Here is a 26,728-nt window from a genome sequence, read left to right on the forward strand (position 1 = left end):
TGCACCCACATGGGAGACCTGGAAGAATCTCCTGGCTCCTGGCTTCAGATTGGCTCAGCTCCGGCCATTGCAGTCACTTAGGGAGTGATCAGTGGATGGAGAATCTTCCTCTCTCTCTCCCTCTCTGTATCGGCCTTTCCAATAAAAATAAATAAATCTTTTTTAAAAAAATAAATAAAAACATTGCCAAAGAAATCAGTTCAAGTGATTTCTGCCCTTGGTGGATACACGTAAAACATGAATGTTTAATAGCTGATGTGTAAAGTGGTAATAGAAAAATTTTGATAAGCCCAAGAATCTCCATTACCAGTTTACTTTTAGGAAGCATGCTACTTGGATTGGAAACCCTGCAGCTGTTCTGACCTCATTTCAGCTGTTAGCACAGCCTGACAACAGAAGCCTGCAGCTCCTCAAATGGTGCCACGGTCTTGTCCTTCCGAAAAGTTCATTCGCTGCCATGTAGGATCAGAGGACTTTCACGTAAACAATGCCAGCATTATACAAGGGGTTGCTAAGCAGTCATGCCCTCGGCCTGCCAGCAGCAACAGCAGTTCAGTACGATGAGACGGCGCTCTGTGCTTTTGAAGATCTGCTATGGTGTATGACCAGAGTCCCAATGCTGGGGCTTTCAGCTGGGGCCTTGGCCCTTGGCTCCAACTGCAACCACGTGGCATACCTCAACATCCGCGCCCAGCCGCTGCAGCTCGTCCAGCCAGATCATCTGCTTAGGTGAAAGGCGATCATTAGGGCCTTTCACTTCCACCAGCTGGAAGGGAAGTTTCAAAAAGTAATTAGTATCTCCCAAGAAATGCAGCAATGAGCCCAGCAAGCTGTAGTTTTCATAACAACTACAAGGGAGATTCAAAACAGCCCAAGAAGGAAAAATGAAATGTTGAAGTTTGTGTGTAGTTTTTCAAAACATGCAGATTTCATGAACTTTTTATTCTCTCTTCCCCCTCCCCCTGCCCCACTCAGATTAGTGTATGTTGAACTTCAATAGGAAAGCCACCAACCAGGGATCAGCAGCAAGCAGGGACCCGGGGAGGCACCCACAAGGTGTTTGGGGTCCCTCCCGGGAGGAGTGTGCCAGATGTGGGGACCTGGCCTCACACCAGAGAAATGGAAGCGTGCTCCCCCAGTGCAGCCGGAAGAGACAGCCAGTGCCACTCCCACACCATCCCCTTCCCCTCACGTCTGCTCTCAAGGCAGCAGAAGCCCCCAGGAGCCCACACTGTGGCCTTGCGAGACTCTGTTACAGCCATGACTTTGGGTTTGGACTCAGCTGACCTTGAAAAGATGACTTTGGGAGTTCCACACCACCAGGTCCGGGAGGCCCCCTCGGCAGTGTCGGAAGTCCGTAGCCAGGCGCCTGCACACACCACTGAGGAGTGGGCCCCCCAGGCAGGAGACGAGATCCTGAACGCAAAGGAGGGCCAGTTAGCTGCCGCCCTGTGGCACCAACAGGGGATGGCCTGGGGCTCCAGAGCCCTAGCTGGAACGCCCAGTGGCCAGCTCTGGAGCAGACCTGGGCCCCGCAGAAATCCAGGGCACCCACGTGGAAGAAGTGATTTGGGGGAAGCACTCAAGAGAAATGTGGGTGCCACAACAGAGCTCAGGACTAGCAGGCAGACAGAACCCTCCTGCTGGGGCCCTGGATGCCCTGCCTGAAGGCCATCCCATCAGCCCACCGCTGCCTTTGTCCCTCTCTGTGCAGTAGCCGCTCACGTGGGGATGTACATGGAGGACGTGCACTGACAGGGCGTCCACAGCACCTTTAGCTGTAGGCTTCTGGAGGGCACCTGGGGGCCTGACCGCAGCATCCACCTGAACCCACATGGGGCTGAGAGACACCACAGACACCCAGACCCAGGGCGGCGTGGCTGCCTGAGCAGCAGAGCCCTTACCTGAGCTTGCTGGAGAGAAGCAAAGCGATCCCAGCTGACGAGCGCGGCCGCCCTGCCCTCCTGGGCCTGCCACGTGGCTGCCACCTGGGCTCGCAGGCTCTCTGCAGAAGCATTGTGGATCAGCTGCAGCCTGGCCTCGAGGGCCGGGCGCCGGCTCGCAAAGAAGCTGTCCGTGCACAGGTCCAGCGGGCAGGCCTGTGGGGCGGGGGACATGAGCTCTCACACCAGTCGTGCCCACACATAGCTGTGTCCCTCCCAGGCTCCCTGTACCCTGGAAGGCTGCACGTGGCCAGGCGGCACGTGGCCTGGAAGCTGACATGCAGTCGGGGGAGGCGGGATCTGCTCCGGCTAGAGAAGCAGCTTGTCCTCGGAGCAGAGAATCCCTGGCATGGAGCCTTAGCCCAGAGATGCCCAGGGCACACAGCCACTGAAGGTGCTTTGTGTTTCCAAACATGAAGATAAAGTGGGCTTAAAGTTCAAAATTTAGGGTATTTAAATTCTGTTAATCAGGTGTTAAAAATAAAAGCTATTCTTAGAATGGAGTTAGCACCATGATATACACACAAAAAGGCGCTGGGGCCAACATTATAGCACAGAGGGTAAAGCTACCAGTTGACGTCCCAGCAGCTCCTTTTCTGATCAGCTCCCTGCTCATGGCCTAGGAAAGCAGTGGAAATGGCCCAAGTGCCTGGGCCCCTGCTACCCACATGGGAGACCCGGATGGAACTCCTGGGTGCAGCCTGGTGCAGCACTGGTCACAGCAGCCACTGGGGCAGCAAATGAGGATCGTGGCTTGCCCTCTCCCTAACTCTTTCAAAAAACACATCTTTGGTAAGCAAACAACCAAAAAAGAGTTTCTAGGGATAAGGCCCAGCCCACAGACCGCATGAAGCGGCCAGGTTACCTGGTAGGCATTTCTGAAGACGTCGGGAATTCCATCCATGAAGATGACATCCCACAGGAGGAGGCCACACAGTGTGCTGAAGGTGGACCCTTCCCCGTGGATCCCTGAGACAAGCACACACAGACCCATCAGTCCTCGGTGTGCCACCACACCCATTCAAGGAAGTGAGAAATTGCCCAGCTGCCCAGCTCCAACACAGAGGCCCATTCAAAGGCAAACACCTACACTCACAGTAAAACGAGCATCTCAAAGCCACAGCCTGGTGGTGCAGACAGTAACAACCAAAGAGCACGCTTTACTTTCCAAAGCAAGAGGGCGGGTCCCTCCTCCCCAGACGGGGCTGGGCTGGTGCCAAGGGGCAGGCGTTCCCCTGGCCACCCTGAACAACTCCTCCAGCTGAGGTCTGACAGGAGGTGGCTGGCTGGTGGTGGCAGCAGCTGCCCCTGGGTTCTTGGACTTGGCAGGTGCTGTCCCAGTTCACCTCAACAGCCCACATGCTGCAGTCTGCATGACATCCTGTGATGACATCCTGTGAGGCTTTGTGAATGGCCTCGGTCTAACAGCCCGTCTGTCTGTTCAGGCCCCACTCTATGTCGTGCACCCCCTGACTGGGGGCATCCTAGAGAGAAATTCGGTGCCAAAGGTCACTGAAAGGAGAGTCGGGGGTGGGACACGGTACAGGCCACAGCAGAGCCCCTGAACTGGGTCCCCCAGCAAGTCAAGGACACACACCCAGTGGGTGGAGGGAGCTGAGCTCCGCTCCTCCATTCTCCAGCTGGGAGGCAGGGGGTCACCAGGCTCTGCAAGGAAACAAGGAGTTGGGGTCCAGGTTCAAGGCTGGGGATGACAGCCGCTGAACCCTACGACTCCTGCTCTTAGGGCCCCACCATGTGCACCTGCCAGGACTCTTTCTGACCTGGGCTGTCCAGCATTTTGGGAAATGGCCTCTGAACAAAACTCGGAGGCCTAACAGCAAGAGGATGCCCAGGAGCTCAGCTCAGCCTCCCACAGGGACCCAGTGGAAGCAAGCAGGACTCGGTCCCACTGCACTTTCAGTCTAGAGAAGCAGCAAAAAGTCATGCTTGAGCGGGAGAGGTGCCAGCCACACAGCCCCACGCACACGTGCACACACGCCAGCCATGCACACGCCAATCGACGCCAAGGGCAGAAGAGCAGCTGGGCTCAGTGGGATCCCACGGGGCTTGTCCTGTACTGTCATTTCCTCTAGAGGTGTCAATGCTGTCCTTGGCAGGTCTCCTGGTTCCCAGCAGAGCAGCACAGCAGGAGATGGGAAGCCCCAGTTCTGATCCTTCTCCCTGGACAGGAAGTCCAAGCTCTGCTCTCTCCAGCAACTGGCCCAGTCCCCCACCCCTCAGGCAGGCCCCCTGGCAGCCTGCTGCCCCTCCTCACTGCATGGACCGCCCAGTATCAGCCCCTGCAGGGCAAAACCACATCTACCTGCTTGCACCACCACAGAGCATGGGGCCCCCAGGGTGGGGCATGGCAACTCCAGCTGGAACTGCAAGAAGATGCTGCAGTGGTCCCATAGCACAGAGGGAAGACAGCAACCTGTTAGTGGCATGCCACCGTGCAGTGACGGGGCCTGTGGCTCAGCTCACCCTGGTCAAAGCCGCTGCGCCTGTAGTGTTCCAGCGCCAGCTCCTCCACCGAGCACAGGACCGTGGTAGGGGAGGCGGCGGCACCAGTCTCCAGCACGAACACAGACTTGCCCATCCCACGCTGCGGGCACAGCCTGCCCGTGATGGTCACCTGGCATGGCAGCAGAGGAGCACCCGTGAGCCTCGGGTCAGCTCGAGGCCCCGAGCAGCAGCCTGTGCAGTCCTCAGATGTGTTTCCCAGGGTGCGTGGTGTGAGCCACAATTGCATGCAATGCGGGACAGCTCTCACAGGGCTGGCCCCAGAACTCCTCTCTAGGACCCCCAAATGGAACATGCTGTGAGTTCCCACTCAAGGAGTTCTGTCACTCACCCAGGGGGCGGCTAGCCATCCAAGGCAGGGGGCGAGTGAAGCGACAGCAATGGCCCCATCACTGTCCCTAAAGACTGTTCTTGGGCTGCTTCCCGTTGAATGCATTCAAATCCCACAAGCCAGGGTCTGTGTTGTGGCAGAGCAAGTTAGGCCACCATCTGCTACACTAGTATCCCATAGGAAAGTGGATTCAAGCCCCAGCTTCTCCATTTCTGATCCATCTCCCTGCTAATGTACCTGGGAACACAGTGGAGGATGATGGCCCAAGTGTCTGGGCCCCTGAACCCGCATAAGAAAACCGGATGGAGCTCCTGGCTTCGTTCTGGGTGAGCCCCAGCCTTTGAGGAGCGACCCAGCAGATCTCTTTCTCTCTTTCTCTTTGTAACTACGACTTGCAGATAAATACATAAATAGGTCACAGACTCACATGCTTGACCTCCTCCACCGTCACCTCGGGGAGCCCACGGAGGAGGTGCCTGAACCGCTTACAGCTCGCCGACTCTCGCAGGCGCACAGCTCTCTGGTGAAGCGCCAGGCGGTGTCCCGTCCTTACTTCCGGGTCTGCCAGCCCTTCAGCGATGCACTTGATAGCCTGCCGAATAGCAGAGTCACACATTAAGACCCCAACATGCCTCATGGTGGTTTCCACTAGTAAGTGTGACAGGAAGACACACTGCTAATTATTCACTATTGCTAATTTGCAAACACATGACCAGCACTTGCAGATACAAAGGGACATTTTCTTTGACTTTCTGATGCTTCAGCAGCTCCGTGGGCCAGAACACGGCTGGCTCCCCGTGGCCACCATCTCAGATGGTGGCAGACACACAAGAGGAACATCTGGCTTAGCAGCTGTCAGGATCCCGGCGGGGGTGGGGGGCCCAGAGCAGGGCTCAGGCATCCCCGTGAGCATGCCAGGTCCATCACACACGCAGCCAGGAGCTGGGAGACTGTCCCAGGGAGAGGAGCCCCGGGGGTAGAGGAACTGAACGCATGTGTGCATTTGCAAAGTTCGTGGGAAACAGGTGAAGATGAGAGAAGAGGGCCCAGGTGTTTAGCCACACAGTTAAGAGGCCCACATCAATGTCACACATCTCCAGACGGCTGTCCTGGTTCTGGCTCCACTTCCAGCCTCCTGCTAAGGCATGCTGGGAGCAGCCCACGTGGCCGGGTCCCTGCTGCCTGTGCAGCTCCTGGCTCCCAGCAGCAGCCCAGCCCAGCCTCGGGCACCACAAGCATTCGGACAATGCATTAGTGGATAGAAACCTACTGCTTGAATAAATCAGATAAACAGTTCAAATTTAAAATTCTTCAAATCCATCTGGTGGGAAAATGTGTATTTTTAAAAGGAATTCAATCTTTTGACACCAAAACAAACATCTGTAACAGTTCCACAAACTTTTTGAACTCCTATTTCTAAGGTTACTTATAGTTGCACAGAGAAGCAAGCAGAAGCTCGTGAAACCACAAGGATGTGGCTTTGCACTTTGCACTGCCAATGATGATCAGAAAGACAGATACGGTGTCAGCAGGAAAACAACAAACAAGGGCCTCATGCGTGACTGGTGGGAAGCCCTGCCCGGCAGGACAGGCATGTGCAGAAGATTCTGGAAGCTCCTCCGAGAGTCACATAGAACCCCTAGGTCAGCCAGCCATGCCACATGCACAGTGACAGCAACTCTAACCAAGAAAGTCGACAGCAGAGCAGCCAGGTCCCCTTCTGAAGAGCCCAATGGACCGCGGCGCATCCCACGCAGAGCCATGTTAGCCCTTCAACCATGTTCTACTGTTGCCAGTTCACAAGGCTGAAAATCCCCCAGGCACCTGGGGGTGTTCCCTGAGCTACAGGGGACAGAAACTGCCAGGCTCCCCATTGATGCCCGTCACCTGCCTGGGAAGGCCTGCTCGACCACAGACAACTCATTCCAAGCAAACCCTGCAGCCACGGTGGTGCTGCTTGGTTCACAGTCCACACTGCACAGAGCCCACTCACGAAGGGTACTTCACGGGGGGGGTTGACCCCTGCCCTCGCTGTTAAATCAGGCTATGACTTGTGCAAATGACAAATCTCTCCTTAGAATTCTTATCTCTATGTGGTGGAAAATTATGCTGAGGCCAACATCAAAGCAGGCAGGAGGCATTCCATATGGTAGCTGCCCATGACCCGGCTGCTCCACTTCTGATCCAGCTCCCTGCTGGAAAATGACCTGGGAAAGCAGTGGACAGTGGTCCAAGTGTTTGGGCCCTTGTCAACCAGTGGGAGACCTGGAAGCAGCTCTTAACTCCTGGCTTAGGTCTGGCCCAGCACTAGCTTTTGCAGGCATTTCAGTTAATCAGCAGGTGGAAGATTCTCTCTCTCTTTTAAGATCTATTTATTTATTTATTTATTTATTTTTATTGGAAAGTTAGATATACATGGAGGAGAAGAGACAGAGAGGAAGGTCTTCATCCTATGGGGACGCAATGGCTGGAGCTGAGCCAATTTGAAGCCAGGAGCCTGGAGCTTCTTCCGGGTCTACCACGCAGGTGCAGGGTCCCAAAGCTTTGGGCTGTCCTTGACTGCTTTCCCAGGCCACAGGCAGGGAGCTGGATGGGAAGTGTGGCCACTGGGATTAGAACCAGCACCCATATGGGATCCCAGCGTGTTCAAGGCGAGGACTTTAGCTGCCACGCTATTGTGCTGGGCCCAGTTCTCTCTCTTTACAACTCTAAGTTTCACATAAATAAATCTTTAAGAAAAAACAAAAAACAAAAAAGGAGCCGAGGGCTTACCCAGGGGCTAGAGAAAGAGGACAATGCGGGGAGTTGGTTCCGGGAGAGGCAGCAGCTAGCTTAGGATCTGCTGACTGCAAGTACTTCCAAGCTACACCCCATGCAGGTTACTATTACCTGAGACTATGAGTACTACATGTGTAATACATTCTACTTATCAAAACACCCCCTTTCCCAAGACCCACCTGCCTTATCTGGAGGGGAGAGGCCATGAAATATGCACAGTAAGCTCCACATGGAACTCAGGGTGGCAGGCAGCCCCACACTCCCAGATGGCCTCACGCCGGTCCAGAGCACAGGCCAACAGCTGGAGTGCTCTTCCACCACAGAGAACAGCTGGAGGTGCTGGGGCACCCCAGTGCCCTCCTCAACACCTTCCCCCTCTGGCCCACTGCCCACTCATGATGGGCATCTGTGTGGGGCGAAGCACGTCCATGCACATCTGTGTGTACTCTCATACTCAGAATCTGAATACAATCTACCTTATTTAGGTCACCACGAAGAACACTTCTCTCTTTGCTTGAACGGAATGAAAACACGTGCCCACGTGCCCCACACACATTTCCTCTGTGGACTGGAAGCTTATGTGCAGTGCTGAGTCGCACTAATGCCTTGGAACCGAGAAGGCAGAACGAGAAGCTGAGGCGAGCTCAGCCAAGCTGGCACAAGCCAGTGCCAAGGACAGAGGCTGGCCACAGCAAGGCCAGGCCAGGCCCGCCACACCCTGTCCCTGGGGGCCTCTGGACACCACGGGGAGCAGCGCTCTGCTGGAGCCAACACAAAGCACAGAAGCACAAACACATGCAGGAACATCACGAGTGCAGTCACGGCGACTGCTGGACGAGACGAAAAGGAACAAGGCTTTCTTTCGTTAGCAGCATCAACAGCTGGCTGAGGGCCCGGTGTGGTGGCATATCCAGTTAAGCCTCCGCCTGCAGTGCTGACATCCCATACGGGCACCAGTTCAAGTTCCAGCTGCTCCACTTCTGATCCAGCTCCCTGCTTGTGGCCTGGGAAAGCAGCAGAGGATGGCTCATATGCTTGGGCCCCTGCACCCGGAAGAGCTCCTGACTTTGCAGCAGCCCAACTCTAGCTGTTGTGGCTATCCGGGGAGTGAACCAGCAGATGCAAGATCTCTCTGTCTCTCCTTCTCTATTTGTAACTCTGCCTTTCAAATAAAAATAAACATTTATTGGGCCCGGCGGCGTGGCCTAGCGGCTAAGGTCCTCGCCTTGAAAGCCCCGGGAATCCCATATGGGCGCCGGTTCTAATCCCAGCAGCTCCACTTCCCATCCAGCTCCCTGCTTGTGGCCTGGGAAAGCAGTCGAGGACAGCCCAAAGCTTTGGGACCCTGCACCTGCGTGGGAGACCCAGAAGAGGTTCCTGGTCCCGGCATCAGATTGGCGCGTACCGGCCCGTTGCAGCTCACTTGGGGAGTGAAACATCGGATGGAAGATCTTTCTCTCTGTCTCTCCTCCTCTCTGTATATCCGACTTTCCAATAATAATAATAAAATCTTTAAAAAAAAAATAAACATTTATTTTAAGAAATAAAAAACAAAAGCCTGGCTCTGAGGCTTGAATGTGCAAGTGCTCCTAATAGCTGAACTGTGCAGGAGGGGACGTTTGCAAGATCTCAGCACTTGTATTTCACTGAAAATCGGAGGCAACCTACTTATCAAAACACCCGAGCTCTTTCCATCCCATGCTTGGATCTGGGCTAACCGAGGTTGTTTGGCTATTTCAGCCTCAGTAAACATGAAGAAGGAAGCACACGCCCGGCTCCGGGACAGAAAGCCACGCTCGCGGCCTTCGGGCAGCCCACTAGGTGACAAGCCACTTGTTCTCTGGTGCAGTAAAGCAGTCGTCACAGCTCCGCGTGTCACAGCCTACAGCACCCTGCCTCAGCTACTGCGCCTCTGCAGAAAACAAAAGCTCCCCCAAGCACACTCCCCTCCCCGCCAGCCAGTCACAGGCAGGGCGGCTCCTGGGAGCCACACAAAGAGCCACTGTTGCTGGGCTCAGACACCAGCCTGGCCGCCCTGCCCTGCCTGCTCCAAACCAACAGAACTGACTAGCGCCAAGTCCCCAGGACCCCAGCTGGGGCTGGCGGCCTGCCTGAGGTCCCAACAGCACAGCCAGCCCATAAGGTACCGGCAGGAAAACAAGCGAGCGGATCTGCTTCCAGCCGTTGCCACCTGCAGGCCCCATGCAGCATGTGCATAAAGCCACCTTTTACAAAACGAAACACCTGCCGTGGAGGCAGCTGCTCTGGGCTGAGACATCCACTCAGCCTCTCCCCAGATCCCCAAAAACGTCCTAACCTCAGCCTCTCCCCTAGACCCCGGTAAGAGTCCACTGCCAGCCCTCCTTCCCGTTCAGCTGGAAGAAGTCACCATCTGGATGCTAACGCTCAGGTTAGCGTCCCTCGCCTTTCTCTGGGGGTTAGAAGAACTCAAACAAAACAAGAACAATTAATAACTTTTAAAAAATGTTCTAATTACACTGAGCATCCCACATTAAAATTGGTGAAAACTGTAGAATTAGAAAGAGCTCCGGCTGTATTTCATTACCGGTTCCAGGCGTTTCAGGTGCTGGTGCAAGTTAAGAGCCAGACGGTCCCACCAGCGGCCTCTGCTGTCTGGACAGTAGATCTTCTGAGACAGAAGGCTTTCGAGTTCCTGGACGGCTTCCTATGGCAAGGCGAAGACAGCAGGCTGAGGAGCGCACCAGGAACCCATCGCAACTGTCTGGGGACTCTAAGACGACTGGGAAGGTACTGTGGCAAGCGTCTTTCTGAACTATAGACCACGGCACGGGTGGCACTGGGCGTGGAGTAGCTGTGGCAGCTTCCCTGCCGGTGCTGAGCCTGGGTAATGGGTGAGCTGTGCACAATGCTGTCAGTCCAGGCCAAGCCACACTGGACCAGGCTCGAGGCCGGCACCCGGGCACTGGGCGGGACTGCAGAACCAGGTCAGGGGACTGGTCAGAAGAGGACTTTGGGGTAGGCGAGACAGAAAAGAGACTGGCCCTCATCTAACAGCCTATCTCACAGGGACCTGCCCTGGGCCAGCTTGAAGTCTAGCCCGTTTGGTCGTGCTGTATGCTAACACTGCAGTTCCTGGAAGTCTGTGATACCTGACAGGCTTGTCCCAGGGGAAGGGGCAAGCCCTCCTTTGCAGGAAGGCAACACAGCGGTGCACAGATTCCCCCAAGCCAGCCTGTGGCTCCCCTCGCCACCTGCAGACCCCTGGCCAAAAACCCTGGCTGGCACCCCCTCCCCTGGTGGATGGGCTGAACATCTCGAATGCAAATTCCAGATTCCTAGATGTGTCCCAGCAGCACCGAACATTTTGGAATTTGGAGAAATCTGGTTGAAACGTTCTTCGTCCAGTAACATCTATACACATACCTCACAGCCTGAACAACCTCCAAATCTGAAACGTGTCTGATCTGCACTTCTGAGACTGGCTACTCAACCCGTATACAAACATCGGACACAATAAAACAGGGAAAACAGCAACTTCACAATGGTAAAGGCAATGGTATTTCCTATTTGTTAAGACAGACTCTTTTGAGAGAACACCTGTGAGCTGACAGGGTTCACCTCTGAGACTTGGGGAAGCCTCTGCTGGCTCACAGCAGGCTAACGCTGGAGCCCACTGTCTGGGTCGGGGACACAGGCTACCCCGAGGCTGGGCCACTCAGGCACACACACACCCCGACAGACGCGGTCTTCGCCATCTTTTCTCCACTTTCCCAGAGACAGCGAGTTGCCCACATTAAATACTTTTCACTGTGTCGCCGTCAGCTGACCACATGTATGGGAAACGCCAGAGCCCAGTAGACCTGTTGTCTGTCAGTGCCACATGGCAGGAGGCAGGGTGGGGCCCGGCATTCTCACCTCATACAAGTGAAGTCTCTGCAGTATCTCCACGGTGCGAGACAAGATCCGCGTGTAAACCCACCCGACGGTGAAGCAGCGCAGGAACAGTGGCAACTCCTCGTGGCGCCTGAGATGCAGACACAGTGTGGTGACGGGGCTTAGCTGTGAAACAGGCTGCAATGTGACAGACGACAGAAGCGCTCTCTCTTTACAAGGCATGTTCTAGATACGGCTGCTTCTTGGCTGATGGGAAGTGGGAGCAGCCACATGCCTTAAAGCTCTCACAAAGCTGGGATGCGCACCCAGCCCGCCACACCTGACAGCCCAGCTCCACAGCGCACTGTCCAGTCCTGGCAGCTTCCTCGGGCACCACAAGAGGATGAAACCTGTTAGCCAGGTGGGGAAAGAGCGAACTCCAGAGTGGACTTCCTGGAGGACGTAGGTGGCCTTTCCATCATTATCGGCAGAGCATGGGAGGTCAGGAACCATCTATGCTCTCAGTCGTACAGTTTTCAGTGCACAGGTCTCCCAGCTGGTCAACCTGCCTGGGAACTTCCTGGCGCGCATGTGCCCTCGCTGTGCTCTGTTCTCTGAGGCTGCTGATGTGATGCGCGCCAGAGGACGGCCGCTGCCGTGCTGAAGACGTGGAGCGCCTGGCCTTCCGCAGCCCATCAGCCTCTGCTCTACAGGACGCTTGTCTCCTGGCTCTGACCTTACGTCCTTAGAAAACAGATATCCAAATGGGATTGGAAAGAGGCATCTGATAATACCAATGGTTCTTGGCATTTTGTGAGGCGAACATGATAACCATTACACTACGGAAACGAGCTGGTTCTTGGCATTTTGTAACAACCACGGCCAGACGGTGCAACCAGAACAACAGGAGAGCACGAGCTGGGAACCTTGAAGGCGAGCTCACTGGGGTGGTCTTTTCAGAGCTCCCACCAGAAGACCATAGCTGCTGCATTTCCCGGCCCTGTCCCAGGCCGGGCTCCCCTTAGTGGAACCCCATGAGGACAAGCCACAGCTCAGGGCCGGCTCACTCAAGCGCCTGGAGCACAGGAGCTGGGGTCTCACAAAATTCACTTTCAGATGTTTCCTTCTATTTCCTCACTGCACTTGGACACTGCATAGAGCGAGTGCAAACCCAACACCACAGCCGGCCGGACCACAGGGCAGAAGGTGCACGTTTGTCATGAACAGAATCATTGTCATGGTTGGCACAATTCAGTCAGTTAATGGCAGGGAGTGCCCACCCCCTGGTCAGTCAGTCAACTGTGGCAGGTACCCACCCCCCAAAAACAAGAAGCTCACCTCAGGGACGGGTGATTTTTCAGCTCATTCCACTCCCTTTTGGCGACCTGCGAGAGCTCCCTGGCTTCTTCCCAATTGCCATTGGCCATGGCAGTGGAAATGTCACTCAGCGTGTGCACAGCGGCTGTGTACCTGGGGGAGAGGTGGCCGCACCCATGAACGAGCCTTAGCACAATGATCACAGCCTAGCCACGAGCCCTAATCCTGAAGGGGCAAAGCATGCGTCTGGAACCTCAACAGTTATTTCAACTTTAGCTATCACTCCACTGGAAAAATGGGCACAGGCAGCTCAACAGCAAAACCAGAACAGGGTGCCTGTGCTCCACCACACAGCTGTGATCTGCAAAACCCAGATGTGCCATTGACCGGCGCATCACTCCCGACGTCTGACTCTCATTCGTGCATTTATCAACAGCCTGGCAGTGACCCTGTAGATGGGACCTTCCACGGATTGACAGGAAGACGCGGCTAGTCAGAGGGAGCACACCAAGGCAGGCATTGTCACTGGGTACAGACACCAAGCAAGGGAAAGAAGTCACCTGGTAGTAAAAAGTTGTTCAGAGCAGATTTCTAATTTTTACAAAAGATTTATTTATTTGTACTAGAGAGGCAGATTTACAGATGGAAGGATAGACAGAGAGAAAGATCTTCCATTCACTGGTTCACTCCCCAAATGGCCACAACAGCTGGAGCTGAGCCAATTCAAAGCCAGGAGTCAGGAGCTTCTCCCTGATCTCCCCCAGCAATACAGGAGTCCACAAGGCCTTGGGCTGTCCTCTACTGCTTTTCCAGACCACAAGCAGGGATCTGGGATGGGAAGTGGAGCAACCGGGACACAAATTTGTGCCCATTTGTGGTGCTGGCACTTCAAAGTGAAGGATTAGCCAGTTGAGCCAACGCGCCAGCCCCAAGACCTAAATTCTTTTATGATATGCCACTGGACAACTGCGAGTTCCAGGAGAAGTGCAGCAGAAACACTGTGTGGAGGCTGGCACACAGACTGCTGGGACCCCACCCCACTGTGGCCCCTCACCGAGGCACAGGAAGCTTCCCTGCACTCGGCAGTGCCAGCCCTCAACACCACTGGACTCTGGGCACAGCTTGGCTGTTGTCGCCTGGAAGTCGTCACCTTGCCGTCACGCTTCCACGTCTCCCACTCCCATGATGTCAACATGGGGTGAGGATGAAGAGGACACCCGACCTGGAGACTCCTTTCTCTGTCTCCTTTCAGCTACTTGTGCAGCCCCAGGAACTCACACTCCATCCTCAGTGCCAGGTGTCACAGTCCAGAACTTCACCTCAAGCATTTCACCCACTGGCTTGCCCAGCTCTTTTAGCCACTTGCTGCTGGCAGCGATGGCAGCAGCTCACCAAGTCCCCAACTGGGTCCCTGACTGCCACTCACCAGCCATAGGTGCCCGTGCAGCCTACACACCCAGCTGGAAACCAGGGCCTCGGGCTCCCTGGGAAAAGCACTGTGCATATGGGCCTCTCAGCCTGTCTCCAGGCTCCTGAGTCTTACTGAAGAAAATGACAGGAGTTGAGACCACAGATTTCCAACAAGTACCTCCTGCTGCAGCTCAGCCCACACTGCCCCATGGCTTCGTCATAGCTTCATTGCCCAGCCATACCAGGAGCAGTCTAGGGCTAAGAGAGGCCTTGAGCTCCCAGGGCTGCTGGCCCGGTTGCCTGGCAGCTCTCCCAAGGGCATCCTTTGGCCATGCTCTCCCAAGGGCGTCCTTTGTCCTCAGTGCTCCTCTGTACACCTGACACACTCCACCTGGAAAATGCAACCCGAGCAGAGTGCCCTCTGCACCCAGTGGAGCCAGCCTGCACATGAGCTGCAGGGGTGAAGCTGCTCCTGCCCATTCTCCAACCACACACAGTGGGCTGAGCCCAGCATACCCTCCCACACACGGTCCCTCCACCTGCTCACTGACTGCACAGACGGGTCCCTTGTCCTTGACACACTTCCTCCTCAGGCTTCTGCGTCACATACGAATGCAAGGACCTTTGCTCCCCCGATTTCTGACTCAGGGCCTCACTCAGTTCCACAGCTTGGAGCGCCACCCACATGCTAATACCACTCCTCTTGCCAGAAGCCAAGAGTTTCCTCCAGGTGTCACACGTGTGTGTTGGGGTCCAAAAATTTGGGCTACTTCTGCTACTTTTTTAGGTCATAAAAGCAAGGAGCTGGGACCCAGCATGATAGCCTAGCAGGAAAAGTCCTCACCTTGCACGTGCCAGGATCCCATATGGGTGCCGGTTCTAATCCCAGTGGCCGGCCCTGCTTCCCATCAGCTCCCTGCTTGTGGCCTGGGAAGGCAATAGCGGAAGACCCAGGGCCTTGGAACACTGAACCCACATGGAAGCCATGGAGGAGGCTCTTGGCTCCTGGCTTTGGATCATCTTAGCTCAGCTGTTGCAGTCACTTGGGGAGTGAATCAGTGGATGGAAGATCTTCCTCTCTCTCTTCTTCTCTGAATATTTGACTTTCCAATGATAAATAAATACAGAAATAAGCCTTAAAAAAAAAACAAAGCAAGGAACTGGATTGGAAGTGGACTCAGGACGCAAACTGGCAGCACTATGACACGGCAGCGCCACAGGCACAGGCTTAGCCTCCTACATCACAGCGCCAGCCCCACAGCATGTCTACATTTTTTAAATGCTCCTGGCACCAGGTCTTTGGCTGTAGCTTTCAGATAACAGGCGCTGCAAGGCCGTCGTGACTCTCAGGTGACCGTGCTCACACGGGAGGCCTGGGATTGCGTCCCCACCCCAGCTGCTGGCTGTGGCCCCCGTCCAGCCACTGGGGCACTTCTGGAGCAGACCATGGATGACAGTGCTTTGTCTCTTCCTCTGTGTTATGTTTGTCTCTCAAAGAAACAGTAAAACACTATTAAATTTAAAATGCTCCTCACCAAAAATATCTGGGAACATAAACCAAGGAACATTCTTTATTAGTGCTAACTCAAAACACTGAATTGGCACCCTTCAAGTACATTTCCGCAGTCTCCTGTAGTCTTAGAAATGTTGTACAGGGCCTGGCGGAAGGGTCTAGTCGCTTAAGTCCTCACCTTGAGCACACTGGGATCCTATATGGGCACCGGTTCTAATCCCTGCTTGTGGCCTGGGAAGGCAGTCGAGGATGGCACAAAGCCTTGGGACCCTGCACCCACGTGGGAGACCAGGAAGAGGTTCCTGGCTCCTGGCTGCGGATTGGTTCAGCTCCAGCTGTTGCGGCTGCTTGGGGAGTGAACCATCGGATGGAAGATCTTCTTGTCTGTCTCTCCTCCTTTCTGTATATCTGACTTTCCAATAAAAATAAATAAATCTTAAAAAAAAAGAAAAGGTATGTAAGTAAGGCATGAAGATGACAAAAAAGAAAAACAAGCGTGATCAGCAGCTTGGCCATAAAGTTAATGCTTCCACTTTGCTGGCAGAAAAGTGATAAAACTTTTTATTGAAGTGTAAAACACACAGGCAGTACAGTGAGCCAACAATCTTACCTGATAAGATCTTCTCTGTCTTGGAAGACTTGGGTTTTCCGGTTGACGGTATAACTGGGAAACTCCAGGCGGCCCAGGTTGACCAACAGGACAGTAGAGAGCTGACCCTGCCCTCCACAGGCCGCCTCTTCATCTTCCACAGAGTCAGCCAACGAGAACAGCAGCAAGATCCGGGAAAACACAGCCCTGGGCCCCTTACAGACCCGCAGGGACGGACCAGCCAGTTCTTTGGCTCTGAAAAATATACAGCAACTTTTTGGTTTGCCAGCACTTGGATATCAGATCTCAAAAGTTCTTCCCAAAATAAAGAGAAGTGCATTCGCTATGTGAAGCCTAAAACAAATGTACCAGGGACAGCTGCAGCATCACTCAAGGTTCCCCTGGGGGCCAGCACGGGATTCGCCGAATCTGCAGCCCCAAACAGTCCCACACAGAATGTGGCCCAGAACGTCTTTCCCTCCTTGGTCACCAAGGTCCAGCCTGGATGTGGACCTTCAGACTACCAGGAGAGTGTTCACAAAGCAGGACTGAGCCAAGTTCCAATTCCTGATTCATGGGATGAGTCACACTACTTATTTAAAATGTCACCATCAAAGGTTTTTGGAAAAGCATCAGATTTTGTGCAGCACGGAGTGATGCTTGCTACTGCCTGCCTGACATGCAGAGATGCCCAGGGGCAGCTCTAGCCCCGGCAGAATCTCAGGGTAAATTCAGGTCAGTTCTGGTGCCTGGAGGGTGGGCGTGGATGAAACCCTGAGCCCTATGGACCCTCTGAACCCCTAGCAACTGGTAGACCACCAGGGCAGGGTTCCTCAGCCTCAGCACAATGGACATGTGGTTAGGCTGGGAAATTCTTTGTCAGGGGCCAAGTGACAGCTCAGTTGGGCGACTGTCCAGTGTCTTACAGGATGCCAGCAGCAGCCCTAGCCTCTGGCCACAAGATGCCATTAGCATCACCATCTTGCAGCTGATGCCAGCCAGCCCCGGTTGAGAACCCCGCTGACCCAGGCTCGAAGCAGTGCAGTACCCCTGGGGCACAGCGACGGTCAACACCACCCTCAGACACCTGACAAGAGGAAGGAGGGTGCTTTCTCACGAACCACTCATCTACAAAAGTTGCCAAAAGGTGCTCGTTTCCTGCCCCTGCCTGCAGAGGCCCAGGGGAAGGTCACACTGCAAACTGAGCAGTGGCTCTCAGGGAAGGCTGAGGGAGCAGGAACAACAGGCCTGCTCTTCTGGCAAGGCACCTGGGTGCCATCCTAGTGAAAGGCACTCTGAAATCCCACTGCCTGGCTCCACACCACAATGAAAACATAGAACACCATCTTAAGGGAAACAATTTTTACTACAACTAAAAAATGACCTTGAGAATTTTATTTTCCTATAATCATCACAAGGCTAAAGTCAGTGAAAACAATTATTCATCTTATTTTATTATATAGCCATACACTAAGTATTATATGTACAGAAACCTGTGAACTTGGTGGCTTATTTACCTATACATATGGTTAATATCAAAACCTTAAAAACACATATGCAATTACATAGAGAGGGGACTCCTACCACAGGATCAGTATTTTATAGTTCCAAAGGCAATTAACAATAACCACATAATTTATCAAAACCCTTTGGAAAAATCTACTATATATTTTTGAAATACTGACTTTTTTTGTTAATTAATACCTGCTTTATTACAGCCATACTAAAGATTAGTATTTACAGTATACCTCTGATAGGATGGGTTCTTGGCATAGAGCAGCTTGAACTTACACTTTTTGTGTGTAATATACAAAATAAATTACAAGGACATAATTTTTAAAGTGCTTTCAAAAGCATCATCAGATTTTATCTTGGCCACTCCAGAATGATGAAATCCTAAAGGTGATATGGCTTGTTTTACAGACAAAGTGGGCAAAAGAAATGGGTCAAGGGCTTCTCAAAGACAAAAGAAAGGACCCAGTTCTTGGGAACAACTGGTTACACTCCAGCCAAGTTGTATTCTAAGACCTCCTGGGGGCTGGTGTTGCGGTGTATCAGTTAAGCTGTGGTCTGCAATGCCTGCATCCTTTTTGAAGGGCAAGTTTGTGCTCCAGTTGCCAGCCCAGCTCCCCGTTCATGTGCCAGGAAGGCAGTAGAAGACGACCCAAGTCGCTGGGCCCTGACACCTGCGTGGGAGACCTGACCTGAGTTCCAGAATCCTGGCTCAATCTGATAGCCACCTTGGACGTGAACTAGCAGATGTACCATCTACGATTATTCTCTAACCCTCTCTCTAACTCTGCCTTTCAAATAAGTAAGCATGCCTTTTAAAAACTTTTTTTTTAATTTAAAGAGATCACCTCGAACAAAAAAATTCACTTAAGTCAGAATTTTACTAAAAAAATCTATCCTAAAATATTATAAGTACAGAGGGTACTGCCTACTGATGGTATTGTGTACTGATTTTTCTTGATTCTAGAAATTAGTTTGGTGTAACAATGAGAATTAGGAATAACAGACCCAGAAAGAAAATCAGGCTGTTTTAACTAAGGCTCTTCTAGCCTTTATCTTTTCATTGCAACTGAAGCAAGCAATGACCATCTGAAGACGTGCACCCGTTGTTACAATGACTTAGCTGAATGAGTGACTGTAACAAAAGCCAACAAGACCTTTTTAGGATCACTGGGCTGATCGCAGGCTGCCCCTGGCCCCACGTGCAGACCGAGCGCTGCCTGCCCAGCTTAAGAAAGGCGTCCACCAGCTGCTGCTTCTGCCCATTGGGATTCGCCAAGTGGAAAGTCTTGGCCAGTGTTTTCAGCTCAGGGGCAGAAAGGAGTTCAAGCACTTCGGAGAGTTCTTGCAACTCAGATTCTGAAATACACATCAAAAAAAAGGTGGAAAAATAGTTTTAAAGAATTTTACTATACTTACTTCAGAAAGCAGAAAACTTAGCTAATTACAAATAAAATGAAATTCTTCAGAAATATTAGTTTACAGGCCCAGTGTGGTAGCCAAGTGGCTAAATTCCTCACCTTGCACGTGCTGAGATCCCATTAGGGAGCCAGTCTGTGTCCGGCGGCCCCACTTCCCATCCAGCTCCCTGCTTGTAGCTTGGAAAACATTCCAGGACGGCCCAAAGCCTTGGGAGACCCGGAGGAAACTGTTGGCTCCTGGCTATGAATCAGCTCAGCTCTGGCCATTGCGGACAGTTGGGGAGTGAATCATCCGACAGAAGATCTTCCTCTCTGTCTCGCCTCCTCTCTGTAGATCTGACTTTCCAATAAAAATAAATAAACCTTTAAAAATAAAATAAAGCCCTAGTGGCGTTACAGATGCACTTTCTTCTCCATAGTATGGTTTAGATCCACGTGCAGAACTTTCTCTTCCTTCACTGACATTACCTGACGGGACACATGCCAGCACGGGCATGCCTATCGCACCACATTCCTCATGTCCCAAGTGCAGCCGTGGGCTCCTGGCACTCACACTGGTGACTGAGCACCCCTGAAAGCCCAGCTAAGGCTCACCTGCAAAGCTTCTCGTCAAACACGTCAGCTTACAGAAGCCACATTGCCTCGTATGCTTCCTTCACATACAGGAATGCCTTTGATGGTATAAGCCGTAGAAAGGCTCCAATTACATCATGATTATTGGTTATTTTAAAACATCCCAAACCAAGTTTCCCACTTCGTACTTACGTTTCTCTCTCAGAGAGACTCTACCCAAGAATTTGCTCATTTTGTTATAGCTCTTTCGCTTTGGGCTGGAGGAGTAAGATGGTGAGAGCACCGAGAATCCAGCTCCCAGAACGTCACTGGCACGTCCAAACAAGGTTCTGCCAAGGGGCCTAAGTCTTGGCTTCAGCGTGATGGCTCAACTGGCTAATCCTCCACCTGTAAGTGCCAGCATCCATATGGACCAGGGTTCGTGTCCCAGATGCTCCACTTCCCATCCAGCTCCCTGCTTGCGGCCTGGGAAGGCAGTTCAAGGATGGCCCAAAGCCTTGGGACCCTGCACCCATGTGAGAGACCCAGAAGAAGCTCCTGGCTTCAGATCAGCTCAGCTCTGGCTATTGCAGCTATCTGGGACATGAACAGCAGATGGAAGATCTTTCTGTCTACTTCTCTACAAAATCCCCCTTTCCAAAAAAAAAAAAAAAAAAAAAGGCGGGGGAGTTATGTCTCACCACCCGACCACTCCATCGAAGCTCCAAGCTTCTCCCCAACTTTCCCTCTTTACCCCAACAATCCCTAATCTCACCTTTACTGCTCCCATCACAAATTCTGTTTCAAAGAAATCATCCAGCTTAATTTGCTCTGTTTCCCCAAAATGTAAACCACCTGAAGTCAAGCCCTGCCCCTATGGTTCTCTCTGACCTACGTTCGCAGCGCAGCATCATAACCAGCTGTAATGAATGCTACTGTGAAGGCAAGCAAGGTGTCACTGGAGAAGGCAGAGTCCGGTCGTGCTTCCACGAGGCAGGGGTTACATACTGCTCTGGGGCTTGTTCTCTGCCTTTTGTTTGTTTGTTTTAAAGGAAAAGACAAAGGAAAGAGGAAGTGGTGTTCCCCACCCTCCTGCACCCACGTGCCTGGGCTTCCCCGTTTCCCGTTTCCACTTCCCGCTAATGTGTCTCCACAGCCTGGGTAGGTGTGTGCGTGTGGGAGACTCAATACTGGCTTCACACAAGCCAGCTTTGTCCTGATACGAAGACTCTAAGCAAGATGGGCCACGTACTGCTGAAGGAGAGGATCGCATTTATTCTATTTCCCAAATCTTCCCTACATCCTAGAGGCAACTCAACAGTTCTCAACCTGTAAGCCCTCCAACAGTCGGGAAACCACCGCACACAACCTGTCACTACCCTGGAAGTCTTCGTTCTGGCCAATAACTGCTTTAGGAACATGTTATTCATTTGTATCCCAACATTAAATCCAACTTTAATAAACTGTTGACCAGGCACCGACCAGGCGAAGGCACCTGACCCCAAGCCCATCATTCTGCAGACACTTCATTCTGCTGCACATCCGCACTTCACATCTTCATCTGTTATCATACCTGTCTGTAGAAAGCCAGCGTGACACAATTCTTCGATCACAGGTGTCAAATCGGCAGCTATCTCTTCATATTCTAACTTACTCTTCTTAATCCAGCTTAATTTACGCTGAAAGAGCCTTACATACAACTTCTGACCGCTAGCTGCAATAAAGAAAAGCGGTGAAAAACATTTTTGTTAGAAAAATAATGTACAAACATCGCTTATTTTTTTAAACCTGTGGTGAGAAAATAAACTCTACTAAAAAAACACGTGCGAGGGCTTCGAAAAGTGCGCAGAAGGGCTGGCGTTGTGGCACCACAGGCGGCATCCCCGAAGGCTCCAGGTCCTGTCCCGGCTGCTCCGCCCTTGACCCAGCTCCCTGCTAACGGCTTGGGAAAAGCAGTACAAGCTGACCACGTGTTTGGGCTCTGGCCACCACTGTGGGAGACGCTCTCCGTCTCATCCCTTCTCTCTGAAACTGTTTCAAATTAATAAATACATCTTTTTTTAAGTCCATAAAATACTCACTTATCATTTTTCTTTTTTTTTTAAATTTTTTGATACAGTTCCATAAGCTGTGGGATTTCCCTTATTCCCTCCTCAAACCCCCTCCCCCACACTGCTTTCCCCTACATTATTACAACAGTAAAGTTCTTCATAAACAGTCCTAAGTCCATCATTCAGCTATTGAAGTGTATCACATTATCTTTTACGTCACATTTTCTCCCGAAGTTTTTGAAGTCCCCTTGCATGCTCCCCATATACAGTAATGCCTTTTTATGGTATGCGTCACAAGGAGGCTCCAACCAAGCTCCCTACATTATAGTTGCCTTGCTTACAGAAGCACCAATCCAATGATCCTGTTAGACAAGCGCATTCTTAAAAAAGATTTATTTGAGAGAGATTTTCACTGCTGGTTTAGTCCCCAAATGGTCTCAAGGGCCTGCGGTGCACCAGGCTCTCGGACCAGCATCACCCACTGTTTTCCCAGGCACCGTAGCAGGGAGAGTGAGCAGCCAGGGTTTCAGCCAGGATTTTCATCTGGGAAGCTGGTTACACAAGCAGTAGCTTAACTTACAACCCCAGCCCCATTGTTCTCTGCTTTTAGTTTGAGTATAACCTGAAAGTAATTTTTGTTTTTAAGAAAATGTCTAGGACTGGCAAAATGGCTTAACTGTCTAATCCTCCACCTGCGCTCAACTACATCCCATATGAGTGCTAATTCATGCTGCAGCTGCTCCACTTCCCATCCAGCTCCCTGCTTGCGGCCTGGGAGAGCAGTGGAGGACGGCCCAAGGCCTTGGGACCCTGCACCTGCACAGGAGACCAGGAAGAAGCTCCTGGCTCCTGGCTTCAGATGGCTCAGCTCCAGCTGTTGCAGCCACATGGGGAGTGAATGAGAGGATGGATGATCTTCTCTGTCTCCTTCTCTCTGTAAATCAGCCTTTCCAATAAAAATTAAATAATTAAAAAAAAATGTCCAGCATGGGGCTGGCACTGCAGCCTACTTGGTTAAGCCTACACTTGTGATGTCAACATACCATACAGGCAAGCGTTCAAATCCCAGCTGTTCCACTTCTGATCTGGCTCCCTGCTAATGTGTCTAGGAAAATAGCAAAAGATGGCCCAAGTTCTTTGGCCCCTGAACCCATGTAGGAGACGGAGATGAAGCTCTGGGCTCCTGGTTTCAGACCGACCCAGCCAGCTCTGGCTGTTGCAGCCATTTGAGGTGGGAGCCAGTGGATCTGTCTCTCCATCTCTTTCTGGTTGCAACTTTGACTTTTCAAGTTACATAAATAAATCTTTTGGGGGAAAAAAAAGTCTAGCAGTAATGTTCCAATTCAGTGATCTTGGCCAAGTGATCCATTCTCAGTGTACTTACTGCCATTTTAATTTCTGCTAACTTATCTAAAATAATTTTTTTTACATTTTCCTTTTTTTTCTGAAGAGGCAAAATCAATTCACGATCCACTTTTTTTCTTTTTTAAACAGCCCTTGGGACAACAGCGTTCTTTTTAAAGATATATTTATTTTTGTTGGAAGGGCAGATTTACAGAGAGAAACATTTTCCAACCACTGGTTCACTCCCCAAATGGCTGCAATGGCCAGAGCCGAACTGAACTGAAGCCTGGAGCATCTTCTGGGTTTCTCATGCGGGTACAGCGTCCCAAGGCTTTGGGCCGTCCTTGACTGCTTTCCCAGGCCACAGGCAGGGAGCTGGATGGGAAGTGGAGCCACTGGGATATGAACCGGCACCTATATGGGATCCTGGTGCTTGCAGAGGAAGGATTAGTCAATTGAGCCATTGCACCAGGCCCTTCCTTTTTTTCCTTCTTTCGAGGAGACAGATAAATGAGTACATAATCATTATTTCCATATACAGACATATTGTATATGATCCTCCATGGAGAATAATATACAAGAAAATGCATAACATACTTGGGAAATTTCACAGCTCTCAATTTCAGGAAGCACACAGCCACCAGCCACTCAGAAACTACTGGCAGAAATGCAAGCAATTCCCACCCAAAGGGCTGTGTCCATCCCGGCAAAGTCCCAGCATCCCTCACAGGTTAAGAAAGAACACAAGGAATAAGGTAATTCATTCTACCACACAAACTCAGAACCAAAAATCCTCCTCTGAATCAGTAGTGTTAGGCAGGACTTCCTCTGTTTCACCTGCTGAGGAGCAGCTCACGGCTACACTTTAGCAGAGGATCTGAGGTTACCTTGCAGGGACCCTGCTCTGTAGGGCACGGGTACCATGCGTGGGCTGACAGGGCCCCAGGACGGCTTGCGCTTCAAACCTGCACTTCTAGCCTAGCGCCCTTCTGCCTGCCAACAAGTGCAAGTGGAAACCAGAATTGTTAAATGCTCCCATTTGAGCTTCAAAGTTTCCATTTCCTCCACACCCTGACTTGAAGGCAGTGGCTATGAATCTAAAATGTTGCTGGGGACAGAAAATAGACCTCAAGTTGGTTTGGCGTTTCCTGTATTTTATGTTACTTTCATGGTAGATGAAATGGTTTCAGAAAACAACAAAAACACTCTTAACAGTAAGCCTAATGATATGCTAAGAACACACAACTTTTTAGGCCACAATTTATTTTTAGATCTGGAAAAGGCTGTTTTACTACCGTTCAACACACTTATAAAGGCAAAAGCTGGTACTGATGTAAGGAAAGGGCACTCATGGGAGGCAATCTTGTCTCCTGGACATGTCCATTCTCTCAAAACACATTGCGTAACAGGCTCAAACTCCCAGCTCCTCCACAGAGCACCGAGAACATGTGCCGCAACTGACCAGGGCATTGCGTGCCAATCAACCTGCCATGAACTCCAACATGCACTTAGATACCTACTCCGCCAACCCCCACAGCACAGCCTAGCCCATCTTAAACACCCACATCTGCCTAGAGTCGGGGACTTCAGTTTTAGAAAGTCCATCTTAAAAGCCAGCACTGAATGTCTCGTGGGAGGCGCTGAGTGCTGTGGGGGCCCTAAAGACTGCAGGAACACACGCTGCCAGGAGTCCCTGAGCCCTAAGCCAGACCACGGACTCACAGAGCCACAGCGCCTCCTGGCGGCCTCACGTCGCACAGACCGCGCCCAAACCCACAGGCCTAGGGTACCTGAGAGGTCCAGGAACCGAGTGACCGTGGCCTTCTCGTGTTCATCAAAGAGCAGCATGTCGTCTGCGTTCCCCAGCACGGCTCGCAGCACCACCAGGAAACTCTGCAGGTAGTACGGAGGCGGCGCGGTGCGGCGGGCCTCCCCAGGCTCGCCACCAGCGCCTCGGTTCCTGACACCCCTGTCCCCCTCCAGAGGAAGGTTCTGGATGCTGCCCCCAGCAGCGGGGTCGCGTGCCGGACTGCCAGGGGCCCGCTCGTGCACGTGCAGGACTGCCAGGGCTCCCGCACCTGCCGGCCCGCTTTCTTCTGGGCTGGGGGACAGCGGCACGGGAGCAGGTTCTGAGGGGCCACACTCTTTTCGGGGGACCCTGGCGCCCTCGGCGTCCGTCCTCTCTCCCACTAGACAGTTACACGTGCACACGTTTTCCTTCTGAGAGCCGCTCTCCAAACGCTCGGCCCGGGTTTCGGGGTGGTGGTCACCACCGGCGGATCTAGGGCTCGGTGGGCTGCGGTGGGCAGACCCCCTGGCTCCCGCACATTTCCGGGACAGTTTGGACGCCAGGCTTCCCAAGGACACGACCCTGACGTGCGGACTCCGCAGCTCGTCCTGCTCGCTGCACGCCAGGCCCTCGCCGTGCGTGAAGTAGGGACTGGTGCGTGGCCTGGCGCTGACCCTGACCGCATCCCTCGCCCCGGCTGGCCACAGCCTCCCGGGTGCTGCGTGCCCCGGGGCCTCTGCGGGGCCGGCCTGGACAGCACCCTGAGGGAGGCCGCGGGGGCCAGCACACCCTTCGTCCAGGTGCTGGTTTAAGTCGTATCTGGGCACCATGCTACTACAGATGGGGCAGGCCAGCTTAGCCGGCGGCGCATTGTTAAAGTAGGCGACGATGGAACCGGATGGTTTGTTCTCCGTCTTCCTGGCCGAGAGGCTCCGACGCGGCCTTTTGTTCCCCGGGGGGCCTCCTTCTGACGTCATGAGGAGCGGCACAGCGGGTACCCCTCTGCTTCTGCCGAGGGGCTGCCTGACGTCACCTTGGGTTACAGCAGCTCACGGGTGAGCCTGGAGCAAGAGGCAACCTGGGTTGCGGGCGACCCGGCGCGTCCCCGCGGCTCTCGCCATCGCTGGGCTCACAGGCCAGCCCGGGCCACGTGCGCGGGTGGCCGACAGCGAGTCCCCATCCCGACCCCCTCCAGGGCCCCGGCCGCGCGCCCGGGACGCGAACCCGCGAACCTGCGCGCCCCGCGCCGCCCGCTCCGCCCCGCGCGCCCAGGCATTCCCAGCCGATCCCCGCCGCTAGGCTCCACAGGCCCGGCAGGTGGAAGCTCGAGCGATCGATCTGGCTTCCTGGCCGCACTGTGCGCTCCCCGGCAGGTGGCGGAGCCATGCAGAGGAATCCGTCCTTGCTGGCGGTCACTCCCGGGCCGGCGGACCTCCGGCCTTCCGATGGCGGGGAGGTCGAGCCGTCCCCGCGTTTGCAGGGGGAGTGCTCAGTGCCACAGCCCAGCAGCCGCCAGGGAGAGCGCGGACAAGCCCCGCCGCGGTGTGAATAACCCCCAGGACCGAGAGGTCGTGTGATGTCGTCTTGGAACGTTTATTGCTTTTGCTTAATGTAACTTATTTTAAGGTTAGAAATTTTACCCGTTAATCACGGGTATGATTAAAGGCTGAAATGTTCATGACTGGCTCTGGATCGTAGACATGGACTGGCCAGGTCCAGTCTACCCCTTTGCCACAAACCGGAAAAGGGAAACAGGACCAACCAACAGATACAGATCTGTGGATAGAAAGCTGCAGAAAG

General features: G+C 52.9%; 1 protein-coding gene across 1 annotated transcript; it reads right to left on the reverse strand.

The window, feature by feature from the left end:
* Positions 1-221: 221 nt before the first annotated feature.
* FAN1 (FANCD2 and FANCI associated nuclease 1) lies at positions 222-25,956 on the reverse strand. Its single transcript, XM_004593180.4, has 13 exons — positions 24,930-25,956; positions 21,318-21,458; positions 18,929-19,130; positions 16,281-16,514; positions 12,769-12,900; positions 11,473-11,581; positions 10,142-10,261; positions 5,225-5,389; positions 4,428-4,578; positions 2,809-2,912; positions 1,905-2,099; positions 1,288-1,416; positions 222-766 (listed from the first exon to the last, which is right to left on the reverse strand). Exons 1-13 carry the CDS (start codon positions 25,903-25,905, stop codon positions 629-631), a joined length of 2,796 nt encoding a protein of 931 aa, XP_004593237.2. The 5' UTR covers positions 25,906-25,956; the 3' UTR covers positions 222-628.
* Positions 25,957-26,728: the final 772 nt, after the last annotated feature.

Source organism: Ochotona princeps, chromosome 6, assembly GCF_030435755.1.
Source record: "Ochotona princeps isolate mOchPri1 chromosome 6, mOchPri1.hap1, whole genome shotgun sequence".
NCBI lineage: Eukaryota > Metazoa > Chordata > Mammalia > Lagomorpha > Ochotonidae > Ochotona > Ochotona princeps.